This window comes from Borostomias antarcticus (assembly GCF_949987555.1).
Source record: "Borostomias antarcticus genome assembly, chromosome: 19".
In the NCBI taxonomy this organism is placed as follows: domain Eukaryota; kingdom Metazoa; phylum Chordata; class Actinopteri; order Stomiiformes; family Stomiidae; genus Borostomias; species Borostomias antarcticus.
Genome location: NC_140252.1, coordinates 21390418 through 21403642, shown reverse-complemented (window position 1 = coordinate 21403642; position 13225 = coordinate 21390418). Strand labels below are relative to the sequence as shown.

Genomic DNA, 13225 nt, shown 5'->3' with positions numbered 1-13225 from the left:
TCAGTCTGAGAGAAGATGGCATACTCACACAACACAACACCCCCCCCCCCCACACACACACACACACCCCCCCACCCCCACCCCTTCCCCACACACACACACACTTCCAAGTTCTCTCAATGGACCTGACATTCCTGCCCCCTCTAACTACATCCAAATAAAATAGAATCTACTAGCCAACCACTGAAGATCCACTGCCTGGACAGATACCCCCCCCCCCCCACACACTCTGGACAGATACACCCTCCCCCCCCCCCCCTGCTCTGGACAGATATCCCCCCCCCCCCCCCCCCCCCCCCCCCCCCCGCTCTGGACAGATACACCCTCCCCCCCCCCCCGCTCTGGACAGATACACCCTCCCCCCCCCCCCGCTCTGGACAGATACGCCAACACCTGACAGCACTTGAACAACTCAACACCTTACAATAGACTACGTCCTATATGATAGAAAATAACAATTGGCTCTGTACTGCTGTATACTTGAATCTTAATAATTGTTCTGCCTGTATTACTGTCACCTTCACAGTCTGGAATTAGTAGATGAGGGTCAGTCTGATATATGACAGATAGTAAATCACCAGGGAACCTTATCATGTCTTGCTGAGTATCTACATGGAATGAGGAACTGATTACGCTGATAAGATAAGGTACTATAAGAACAAGCGACAACAAGAATTACAATGAACTGTACCTGTACTGGTTTTATGGCGAATAAACATTCTATTCTATTCCATTCTATTGTAGCAGTGGAGTTCTGCAACCAATCCAGAAGCAGCGTGTTTGACCTACATGCCCGTATTAAAGCGTGAGGCTGCCTTCTCCCCCCCACTCCCTGGTTCACCAGAACAGAGGAGAATGAGAGTGTTCTCAGGAACTCTGGCTCGCTGTCTACTGGCTTGTCCAGAGCACTGAAGAGGCCCTGCCTATTCCAAGGCCCACAACCACATGTCTTGTCGTCTCACTAACTGTCTCCCTGCCGTCTCCTACATGGCTGAACTCAAAACCTTCACCTGACATTCAAATGCTTCCATGGCAGTTCTGTTCTCATCCTTAGATAGACAGATACTTGAATGATCCCCACCCCCAATGCCCCCAAAACAAACCCTAGATAATACTGCAGAGATAAGGCGACATGGTCAATAGTGGTCAATAGTAAATTATACACTATCCTAACAGAACTCTCCTTGAGAAAGAGGTCAGACAGGGGTCATCAAATCCCCAAAAAGCCTCAGAGCTTCAGAGGTTACATCATGTGGATTGGTTAACCTTTATAGGGTACCTGGTCCACTCAGGATTTTCTATGAGCTTTTGCTAAGTGTCTATTGTGTTTGATCATGTGATGTACATTGATTTGAATTGATTTAGTGCTTTAAATATGAGTCACACTCTCATTCCACAGCTGTTTTGTGGTTTGAAATGCATGTCCTTATTTTTTTTACTCTAGCCCCAAAGATCAATTGTAATAACTCACGCATTAGTGTTGAAGTTATATATTTATTTCAAAAAAACAAAAACATTTTCGCAATCAAGACATCCCAAAACACATCCCAACGCCTCCACACAATGCTTATTGGGTCAGCCAGACGGAGATAACCTGTGTGACCTTGGGTGAGACAGAGAGGGGAGGAGCATGTGGGTGAGACAGAGAGGGGAGGAGCATGTGGGTGAGACAGAGAGGGGAGGAGCATGTGGGTGAGACAGAGAGGGGAGGAGCATGTGGGTGAGACAGAGAGGGGAGGAGCATGTGGGTGAGACAGAGAGGGGAGGAGCATGTGGGTGAGACAGAGAGGGGAGGAGCATGTGGGTGAGACAGAGAGGGGAGGAGCATGTGGGTGAGACAGAGAGGGGAGGAGCATGTGGGTGAGACAGAGAGGGGAGGAGCATGTGGGTGAGGCAGAGAGGGGAGGAGCATGTGGGTGAGACAGAGAGGGGAGGAGCATGTGGGTGAGACAGAGAGGGGAGGAGCATGTGGGTGAGACAGAGAGGGGAGGAGCATGTGGGTGAGACAGAGAGGGGAGGAGCATGTGGGTGAGACAGAGAGGGGAGGAGCATGTGGGTGAGACAGAGAGGGGAGGAGCATGTGGGTGAGACAGAGAGGGGAGGAGCATGTGGGTGAGAGAGAGAGGTGAGGATGTGGTGATGAGCGATCCGCCAGGCTCAGTAGTACGTCTCCTGCTCCACCCAACCTGGAAAAACACAACATTACAGAGGCTGTGTGAACACGTCATCTTGATTATTCATTGGGTGCAACAATGTGAAATAATGAAACAAATGATTTGATCCAGCACTACACGACCACGAAGTCTTGTGATGCATGTCCTCATCTACAGATTGTCTTGGTGTCTAACTGTCAAATGTTATTTTTGACCCATGGTTTATCTGGGTGGACTATGTGCCCTGACAGAGCCCCCTGTGCTGGGATCAGAACCACAGCTCTCGCCGCTGGTGAACAGCAATGCTCAGCAGACTGTGACGAGGAACCCAGTCAGCAGGACTGAAGTCAACAGCCTGGCCACTGACAAACCTACGGTATTTCATCATGAAACCATCATGTTTCTATGTTACTATGATAACTTGATAACAATCCAAACCAACGTTTGAGTCCTCATGTTTGCTCAGTGTGCTCTGCAGCTAATTTCGGTCTGAACAGGGCATATGTGCTGCCTTGGTGTAGGAAATGCGCTATATAAATAAACGCTTGATTTGATTTGATTTGATTTGATCAGACGTACCTCCTGGGTTGTGTCTGAGGATGTATCGACGGCCCTCGTCGTAGACGAAGATGAGCAACGAATAGGGGAAGGCACAGAACCACCAGCTTGGCCTGAGGAGAGAGAGAGAGAGAAACTTCAAACTTACCATTTAAATACATTTGTAAATATTACACTTACTTATTCACTCAATTCACTAATTTGTATTTACATTTATATTTTAACATTTTGGTGACTTTTGTGATGTTTGCTTTGTTTCCCAAGCCAATATAGACCTTTGAAATTAATTGAGAGATATGTGAAGCGTGACGAGAGAGGATGGTGAGAGAGTTACAGAGAAAAGGACAAAGCAAAAGAGATTAATGGTGCGTATAAAATTGGAAGCACATCTTGAAGTGCACCTTAAAGGTCAAATGGAGGAATGAAATCTCAGTTGGTCTGAACATGCTATTAGGCCATAGCTGTGATGAAAACCAACTGATCCTGCCAATACAGTCTGTTACCGATTGAACAGGTAGCTGGTGAGATTCTACTAGTCTCTACTCACTTGAGTGGGTACATTCTGGAGCAGGTAGCTGGTGAGATTCTACTTGAGGGGGTCTCTACTCACTTGAGTGGGTACATTCTGGAGCAGGTAGCTGGTGAGATTCTACTTGAGGGGGTCTCTACTCACTTGAGTGGGTACATTCTGAGGGCGACATCCATCCCAGGGCAGTAGGACAGGAAGGCTGCCAGGGCGGTCTCCTCAAACAGGCCGAAGATCAGGATCCGGTTCCTGAGGTTGGAAAGAAGAACAAAATGAATAGATATGTTCTTATATAACGGTGGCAGACACTGATGCTGAGGTGATTGAGAAACCAACGGGAATGCATTACTACTAATGAAAGGAATCTATCTGCTCACTTCATTCCCTGCTGAAGGATGGAGTTCCTCCTGGTCTTGCAAATGATCAGATCCGCCCACTGGACGACCACGATACTGGCGAAGAAGGCTGTGTGGCAGGTGTACTCTATGATCTTTCTGCGCTCGTATGTCTGTGCAAAGGAAGGACAACAGAAGAGTAGTTGGAATCGACGAAGATCAGGAGAATGTTTTGACAACCAATGTTTTTCTTCAATCTATAGAGCATAAATGTCCGTGTTTGACATTAGGTATGTTAATGTCTACTGACCCACTGCTGTCCATAGCTGTCCTCCACATCGTTCATGTCCTTGTCGTCCCACATAACTCTCATGCCCAGCAAGTCCATCGGTAGGAACCCGTTCTCAGCCAGGATGACAAAGTATGTGAAGAACCCGGCTGTAGCCTGCATCATACCTGTGATGAGATGAAGGTGGTCAGACAGGTGGCAAGGCATGACATGACAAGATCAGACCCCACTATGGATGGAAACATGACAGAAGGGTGAAGTTACTCCTTCCATAATCAAAATCAACTATGACAAACATAACAGAAGGGTGAAGTTACTAGCCTGGGTTCGAATCCGCCCACTCCACCGAACTTGATTCTTGGTCTGGTCAGGTGTTGCTACATGAAATAGCGGTTTCTCCGAGTAAAAAATGATCGGTCCAATGAGCGTTGCGGGTTGATTAGCCAATCAGCGCCAAGGGCGGGCCTAACGCTGTTGTTGCTATTGTCGAGCGTTGTGAAGCTGTGCGCCGCAACCAAACGGGAGTAATAACTATGGCTGTTTAATGGCGATTAAATGTACCAATTACGTTGAAATCCTAACAGTGCTCTGCTCTGAAGGCATTTATTCAAAGGGGAGATATTATTTTGCATTCTCGATTCGATTTAAAACAATATTAGGTTCAGGCGGATACGTTGGTCTCAAGTGATTCTCCCTCTCTCACCGATATCGGTTAAAGGGAAGCAATGTCAACCTGAAGATTTCAAAGGAGTGTAACAATTCTGTCTGATATCAGGCTATTAAATTACTCCTTCCATAAGAAAAAAACAATTGAGATCCACAGTTTCAAGTGGAACAAGAATAATTTGAACTTGTACCTATTTGACCGTAGGCTATGCTGATGAGTCTCTCGTTCACCAGCTTGTCTGTTTTGGGGTTTCTGGGTTGTCTCTTCATGATGTCACTCTCAGCTGCTTCATAGGCCAGTGAGATAGCAGGGACCTAGGAAGCAAAGATCGGACAGATATTGTCAATGAAAATTAAACCTTAACTGACATGGTTTATGCTTCAGCTTTTGAACACCTCTTATCTACAAATGCCCACCATGTCAGTTCCCAGGTCGATACATAAAATGGTGACAGTTCCCAAGGGGAGTGGAATGTTGGCGATGATGAAGAGAAGGAAAGGTGAGATTTCTGGAATGTTACTGGTCAGGGTGTAGGCGATGGACTTTTTCAAGTTGTCGAAGATCAGACGACCTGTGGAATAATTGAGAAGGAAGAATACAAATTGTTAAGAGGACACAGAAAGGTAACGGTACATTTCAAGACTGGCTCGATTTAGAAATCTGCTGAGAGTCACTGCATTTCTTTCTTTACCTTCTTCGACCCCGGTAACAATGGAGGCAAAGTTGTCGTCCAGGAGGATCATGTCAGCAGCCTGCTTAGACACGTCAGATCCAGCAATACCCATGGCAACACCAATGTCAGCTTTCTTCAGGGCAGGAGAGTCATTCACACCGTCTCCTGTCACAGCCACAATGGCACCCTATGGATCAAGGAGAGAAAAAAAAATCTAAGTACTAATCTGAGCTCTCAGTCATTGGTTTTCCAATTATTGCAGACGGTATTTGCTCATATTGTGGAGAGATCTTTGAGTCTGTGTTGAGTTTGTTGGTTTATTAGTGTTACCTGACGCTGGCAGCCTTCCACTATGATCAGCTTCTGCTGGGGAGAAGTTCTGGCGAACACAATCTCAGTGTGGTTGCCCAGAATGTCATCCAGCTGCTCAGCTGTCAGGTCCTTCAAGTCACCACCATGGACCACGCAAGCCTTGGCATCTCTGGACATTTGAGCAATATTAGAAACATATAATGGTGTAGTGTGTGTGCTGTAGAAAACCCAAAGGTATTTTCAGTCGATACTGTTCAAGCACATACCTTGGGTTGACCTCTGTGACTGGAATGTTCAGGCGGGCGGCAATGTCCTCAACGGTCTCATTGCCCTCAGAGATGATGCCCACACCCTTGGCGATGGCCTTAGCAGTGATGGGATGATCACCAGTCACCATGATAACCTGTAGAAGGTAAATTACTTTCAGTCAGATGTGATGAGCGTAACCTAGTCTTGCATTATTGGTATCAACTTGTTGAGATCCCCTTGGACAGTATCAGGGAGCGTCCACCTAATCCATATGCAGTCACATGGCCTATACGTCACTTCGAAGAGTCAAACCTTGATTCCGGCACTCCGGCACTTGCCCACAGCGTCAGGGACGGCGGCTCGGGGAGGGTCGATCATGGACATGAGGCCCACGAAGCAAAGGTTCTCAGTGGGGAAGTTCACCTCATCAGTGTCAAAGCCAAAGCCCTCAGCAAACTGATCATCAGGAAGATTAAAATGGCAGAAACCTGAAAAAGACAGATAGAAACACTTTAAAGTCCAATCCGAGAGTCTTTAGTTCAATCACTCCAAAACAACCCCTAAAGCATCTTTGTTTTTCGTAGGACTCCTGCTGATGCCTGCAGCCCTTTACCCAGCACTCTCTCTCCAAGTCCACCAAGTTCAATGTAGGCATTCTGGAAGGCATCCTTCAACTCATCGTCCAATGGCTGCTCTTTGCCGTGGAGTAAGATGGTGGAGCATCGGTCTAGAATCCTCTCTGGGGCTCCCTTCATCACCAGCAGGTGCTTGGACTCTCCGGGTGTTGCATTCTTATGGATGGAGAGCTGAAGAACAAGTAGAGAACCAGGAGGGCAACCATTTTGAATTCTTTCTCTCTGTGCATTTAGCACATCTCTTACTGATAAGTTATACTAATCATACTATTTTGTAGACTTTCAAATCTATCAAACATAGTAATTGGTCCCCCTTTCACCCCACAGAAACCAAAAAGAAACTCCCGAGATTACCTGGTATTTGTTGGTGGAGTTAAAAGGGATCTCAGCTAAGTTGGCGTACTTTTCTCTCATCTCTTTGACAGAGCCACAGCACAGCTCGATGCATTTCAGCAGGGCAGATTCAGACGCATCACCAGCTACATCTCTCTGTGAAGGCAAGGATGAATGGAATTGGCATATATCGTTTTATCACTGGGATGAAGATTACATGAAACAACAAAAGAGCAGCATCATGGAGTTGAGATCAATTTGAACAGATTTTTATGTGAGAAAGTTTAGGGTAGACCTTTGTGAACTCACCTTGAGGATTGGCACATTGGACTGCTCTGCCAGGAAGACAGCTCGGTTGCAGAGGCCAGCGATTCTTGCCAGGGCAGCCCAGGTGGCAGAGCTCCTGTCGAAGGTAGTACCGCTCTGGTTCTCAGTGGTGTCGGCTTCGTGGATCTGGTTGTCGAACCACATGTGGGCCACGGTCATCCTGTTCTGGGTCAGGGTGCCAGTCTTGTCGGAGCAGATGGTGGAGGTGGAGCCGAGGGTCTCCACCGCTTCAAGGTTCTTCACCAGGCAGTTCTTCTTGGCCATACGCTTGGCAGTCAGAGTAAGACACACCTACAATCGAAGCAGAGACCAGAAAATTAAAATATGTGATTTTTGTTGCTGAGACAGTGCTTTAATAACATTTAATTTTCATCATTACTCACAGTGACAGTAGCCAGAAGACCTTCTGGCACATTGGCGACAATGATTCCAATGAGGAAGATGACAGCTTCCAGCCAACCATATCCGAGAGCGAGGGAGAGGATGAAGAAGGACACGCCCAGGAAGACGGCGACACCAGTGATGATGTGGATGAAGTGCTCGATCTCTTTGGCGATGGGGGTCTTGCCCCCCTCCAGGCTTGAAGCCAAAGTGGCGATGCGACCCATGACTGTGTGATCGCCGGTGTTGATGACGATTCCTCTGGCGGTACCTTGAGAAGAAAAAAAAAAACGGAAATTATGCTTATAGAACCTTCTTATGTCACATATCTGAACCCTGTCTAAATCCAAATCTCAACGAACCAGACAATCTCTTTTGTGTTGTGGCAAAGATACGGTTTCTAAAGCCTAAGACATTTCTCTTTAACTGGTCATTGAGTGGTGCACCTTCAACACAGTTGGTGGAGAAGAAAGCGATGTTCCTGGTCTCCAGGGGGTTGTCGTTGGAGAAGTCAGGACTACGGGTTTGGGGCTCAGATTCTCCGGTGAGCGAGGAGTTGTCCACCTGAGGTGGAAGAGATTAGCGCTCGTTCAGTCTCTATGGATGATCTTAAGCAACGTGGTACTGGACATACGATTGAGAGACCCACCTTGCAGCCGTGGGCAGAGATGACACGCAGATCAGCAGGGATCCTGTCTCCTCCTTTAACCTCCACCAGATCTCCACACACCACCTCCTCAGCGTTGATGTTCTTCTTCTCACCATCACGGATAACTAAGGCTTGCTACAACAGAGGGGACATCCAAATTAGGATATTTCCAATGTAAATTTTGAGGGTTGTATGACATTTGTGTATGATCACTGTCATAATCACATAAAGAAGTAGGAAGAATGTATGAAGATGTACCTGTGGGACCAGGTTCTTGAAGGAGTCCATAATCTTTGAGCTCTTAGCCTCTTGGTAGTAGGAGAAACAGCCAGTGATCATCACCACAGCAGTGAGCACAACGCCCAGGTACAACTGCAAAGAACAGAGGAGAAAAACGAAAACAAAATGCTTAACTGAACAACATCTCATTATTTACTACTGATTACTATTTACTACTTGGTCAAGCTGAGGTAAATTAATCTCTTCCTCACGTTGTCATTGGCCGGCTCGTCCTCGGAAGCCGCCTGGATGCCGTAGGCCAGGAAACAGAGGATGGCACCAAGCCACAGCAGAGTGGAGAATCCTCCGAAGAGCTGCCGGCAGAACTTCACCCACTCAGGGGTGGTGGGGGGAGGAGTCAGGGCGTTGGGGCCGTCGCGGAGGAGGATCTCCTTCGCCCGAGACGCAGAGAGACCCTGCACCAGGGAAAAAAAACAAAAGGTGGAGGAGAGAGGAATTGAGAGAGAGTATGAAAGAGAGAGAGAGAGAGAGAGAGAGTAATCTACCGCAAACTGTATCGCAAAAGTATAAAATATTTGTACTTTTTTTTTTCTGGGAGAGACTGGCTTGCAGGTTAGGGAGAGGGAGGGGGTAAAAAAAGAGGGATTCTAGGCCTCTGTGGTTTTCTGAGGCTCCTTCTGAAACTGGAAAAACAGGTCTAAGGAAACTACCCCCCGCCACTGCCCCTCTCCTTCTCACTGTTTAAAACATTGTTCCCGTGTGAATGCCGTCTTTGTTGACGGAAATTTGCCTGTCAGATCAAATGTCAGATCATTATTTCTCCTGGATCACCAGAGTTAGTTCATAATAGTTGGTTTTGCTCTCCACAAAACCAAGTTCACAAAACCAACCATTAAATCATTAAAAGCTACAGATACAATACTCACCTTCTTGTTTGCTTTGCTGTTATGCAACGGTAGTTAAACGATATGCAGAGTTAATGTGTGTTTATGTCTTTTGTGTTCTTGGATTACGTACTTGTGGGTGTTCAAAGTTGTAGTCTGTTTGTCCTTGAGCAGTATCCTCTATGACCTCTATGACCTCAGTGATTCCAGTTTACTGACAACAACAGAACCCTGGGTGGTTTCTCATGCGCAATGCCTGACGCACATACACCCACGCACCCACACACACACACACACACAAGCGCACATGCACACACGCACGCGCACACACCCACACACACACTCATGCACACACATAGACAGACACACAACCACCCGCCCCCACACGCACACATGCACACATGCACGCACACGCGCATGCATGCATACATGCACGCACACATGCACACACAGGACCCCCCCCCCAAACCCCCCCCCCCCCACAGACTTACCCTACTCAAATCTGTTCCGTACTTCCTATGAAGTTCATCCAAGGTCAATTTGTGATCATCCTAAAAAAGAGAGAGGGGGTTGTAAAGGGGGCAGTAGAATCCTGATCATTCAGTGATGAGTGTTTGTCCTGTGGACCAGACAGGGTCCAGGTTCAGCACCAGGACGTGTGTAATGGTGGGTCTGGAGGAGATAGAGGAAAGTGACATCCTGCTATCAAACTCATTCACACCCCTCATCACGCCCCACCAGCTACTGCTTCACAGTAAAAATGAGAAACAGTCATTCAGAACTAACATTGCCAAGTCATTCAAGAATACACATTCCTATGCAAATTTATACGTCTTGCAAACGCACCGACCAAGGGGCTGTGCTGTGTTTTTGGGGGAAGGGGGGGGGGGCAGCATAGATCATGTCCAAAACCACACACCAGAACTTCCAGACTAAACTGCCATGATTTCCGTATGATAAGAGACATTTCCTTATGATAAGAGACATTTCCTTATGATAAGAGAGATTTCCTTATGATAAGCATAATAAGCAAATGCACGCTGTTCACAGTCAGAAAAGAAAGACAAACATTTACATTGATTAAGCTATTGTGTCTTTGGAATTTCTTTTGAAATACATGGAGAAAGACGCCCAGGTTAAACTACAAGCTATTGATTAACACAGAAAATAATTTATGGCACACCAATAAAATTGTCTGGCCCCAGTCAACATACTGGCTCTGCTACTTTTATGATATAGAACCATAAATAGTCATAACATTTCACTGCACATTGAACTTGCACAATGAAAGGTGCGTGACAAACCAAACGTTGAACTTTGATCGTGGGTGAGGCGGAGATCGTTCTACTCACCAGATCCACTTCTTTCTTCAACTCGTCAAGGTCTTTCTGGTCCCTCTTCCCTTTCTTCTTTTTGGGTTTGTCCTCCGTCGCCGCCAGCTTATAGTCCTCCTTCCCCCTCTGCATCAAGAGAAAACAGGCCAGGTGAGAGATGACCTCTCTGCCCGGGCGTCCTCGGAGGACAGGATGCTAGGAAGGACTCTGCCCGGGCGTCCTCGGAGGACAGGACGCTAGGAAGGGCTCTGCCCGGGCGTCCTCGGAGGACAGGACGCTAGGAAGGACTCTGCCCGGGCGTCCTCGGAGGACAGGACGCTAGGAAGGACCAGGTCGTCCAGCCACACCCCAGTAACAAAAGCATAACCTTGTTTTGAAACCCAGAAATGCTGTTTTAAAGGCATTTTTGGGGAGAAGGATGGATGGTACAAATTAGATCAAATCCTGATGTAGTAAATTCCAAAGCACACTTACTCCGCGTCCCATGACTGCAGCTCAGTTCCACGTGACCCTTGTTGCCCTTGACAGTGAGAAGTCCACCTGTGACCTGTCTACGCCCGTCTATCTCTCTGTCTCTCACTCCGTCGTCTGGCACCAGAGCTCTGTGGATGGTTGACTAGGCGCTGGAAACTTTTATATCCAGCTGGCTCACCTGCTCAGGTGGGAGGGGCTTCAGGGCAATTGGGAAGCTAATTTATGCATGTATTCAACCTTCACCTGTACTGCTGCTAGGTCATTTGGACGACGATCACCCTGAATGAAAGAATACCTGTCTGATGTTTACACTAACAACAGTGTGGAGTGGAAAAGGACTAGATAGACATGAATGGAGACAGAGGGAGTGAGGGAGAGAGAGAGAGAGAAAGAGAGAGAGAGAAAGAGAAAGAGAGAGAGAGAGACTACAGTATTTAATCGTTCCGACTCACAAAAAATCTTTTTCTGTTGATTTTCTACGGTCATATTGCTTTGGAAATACTATGCATGTCTTTGGTCATGCTAATAAAGCATCTTTGAATTTGAATTTGAGAGAGAGAGAGAGAGAGAGAGAGAGAGCTGCTATCATAGACATGCAGTATATGAGTATCAGATATATAGAGTGGTAGATATGCGTTCCGGCCCAGTGTGGGTGTACTGGTGTGTGCTGACTGTATGGAGGTAGGACACACATGCAGGTTTCATTTGTGCGTCCAGCTTTGTGCCTGTTTTCCATTGACTGGACGACACGTGTGTTCGCTCCCGAGGTCAAAGGTCACAGTAGCCCAGCTACGTCAGAACGCAGCGACAAGGACCGCCTCCCGCACGGCGCCGGTGACCTGCTCTGTTTCCACACAGACACGGGCTCATGGAGTAGAATGAGCAACCTCATATTCTGGGGTGGATGGTTCTCAGGTGGAGAGGGTGTAGAAGGTGGGGGGGGTAGAGAGGGGGGAGGGGGGGGAGGGTGGAGAGGTAGAGGAGGTGGAGGGGGTAGAGAGGGTGAAGGGGGGGGGGGGTGTAGAAGGTGGAGGGGGGGAGGGCGGGGAGGATGGAGGGGGGGGAGGGTGGAGGGGGGGGGGGTGGGTGGAGAGGGTGTAGAAGGTGGAGGGGGTAGAGAGGGTGGAGGGGGGGGGGGTGGAGAGGGTGTAGAAGGTGGAGGGGGTAGAGAGGGTGGAGGGGGGAGGGGGGAGAGGTAGAGGGGGGGTAGAGGGGGGGAGGGGGGGAGAGGGTGGAGGGGTAGAGAGGGTGGAGGGGGGGGGGTGGGTGGAGAGAGTGTACAAGGTGGAGGGGGTAGAGAGGGTGGATGGGGGGGGAGGGGGGAGAGGTAGAGGAAGTGGAGGGGGTAGAGTGGAGGGGGGGGGAGGGTGGAGAGGGTGTAGAAGGTGGAGGGGGCAGAGAGGGTGGAGGGGGGGGGGGTGGAGAGGGTGGAGGGGGTGGAGGGGGGGGGTGTAGAGGGTGGAGGGGGTAGAGAGGGGGGAGGGTGGAGAGGTAGAGGGAGGGAGGGGGTGGGGGGGGGGGAGGGTGTAGAGGGTGTAGAAGGTGGAGGGGGTAGAGAGGGGGGGAGGGGGGGAGGGGGGAGAGGTAGAGGGGTGGAGGGGGGGTAGAGGGGGGGAGGGGGTGGGGGGGTGTACCCTTGACACGCCATCAGAGAGCTTGTCCTTTCAGACTGGCTGGGAGGGGGTTAGACGTCTGTTTAGTAAACGTCTGATTGTTTGTGGTTGTGAGTCTGCAGGGAGGGGCAGGTGGGAGAGAGGGAGGAGAGAGGAGGGGAGAGGGAGAGGGAGGAGGAGGAGGGAGAGAGAGAGAGAGAGAGGGAGGAGGAGGAGGAGGGAGAGAGGGAGGGGAGAGGGAGGGTGAAGTTAATATTGTGGAATGATGGTAAATGGTTAGTCAGGGAGGTATGATGAAAAAGTGTGTGTGTGTGTGTGTGTGCGTGTGTGTGTGTGTGTGTGTGCGTGTGTGTGTGTGTGTGTGCGTGTGTGTGTGTGTGTGTGTGTGTGTGTGTGTGTGTGTGTGTGTGCGCGCGCGTGTGTGTGCGCGCACGTGTGTGTGTGTGTGTGTGTGTGTGTGTGTGTGTGTGTGTGTGTGTGAAAGAGAAATGTCTCTTGCACAGGGACACAGCGAGCCAGTTTGTATACAACATACTCCTTGAGAGGACCACACCCTCCAGCTCAACTGTTCTCTGGACACAAGCTAATTCAGT

At 48.7% G+C, this 13225-nt stretch overlaps 1 protein-coding gene across 1 annotated transcript; it reads right to left on the bottom strand.

The window, feature by feature from the left end:
• Positions 1 to 1974: 1974 nt before the first annotated feature.
• Positions 1975 to 8712, bottom strand: LOC311321643 (sodium/potassium-transporting ATPase subunit alpha-1). Its single transcript, XM_084453646.1, has 19 exons — positions 8579 to 8712; positions 8346 to 8459; positions 8088 to 8222; positions 7885 to 8002; positions 7441 to 7709; positions 7040 to 7348; positions 6752 to 6886; positions 6376 to 6568; positions 6075 to 6250; positions 5780 to 5916; positions 5532 to 5682; positions 5220 to 5388; positions 4945 to 5099; positions 4719 to 4842; positions 3883 to 4028; positions 3615 to 3745; positions 3385 to 3486; positions 2733 to 2824; positions 1975 to 2186 (listed from the first exon to the last, which is right to left on the bottom strand). Exons 2-19 carry the CDS (start codon positions 8424 to 8426, stop codon positions 2158 to 2160), a joined length of 2652 nt encoding a protein of 883 aa, XP_084309772.1. The 5' UTR covers positions 8427 to 8459; positions 8579 to 8712; the 3' UTR covers positions 1975 to 2157.
• Between the last annotated feature and the right edge of the window lie 4513 nt (positions 8713 to 13225).

Excerpts from the sequence above, each read along its gene's own strand:
- LOC311321643 (XM_084453646.1), bottom strand. The coding sequence starts at position 8,426 with ATGATCACTGGCTGTTTCTCCTACTACCAAGAGGCTAAGAGCTCAAAG. Across the intron at positions 8,223-8,345 it reads TCAAGAACCTGGTCCCACAG|CAAGCCTTAGTTATCCGTGA; the intron begins GTACATCTTCAT and ends CCTCTGTTGTAG. Across the intron at positions 5,389-5,531 it reads TGGAAGGCTGCCAGCGTCAG|GGTGCCATTGTGGCTGTGAC; the intron begins GTAACACTAATA and ends CTTGATCCATAG.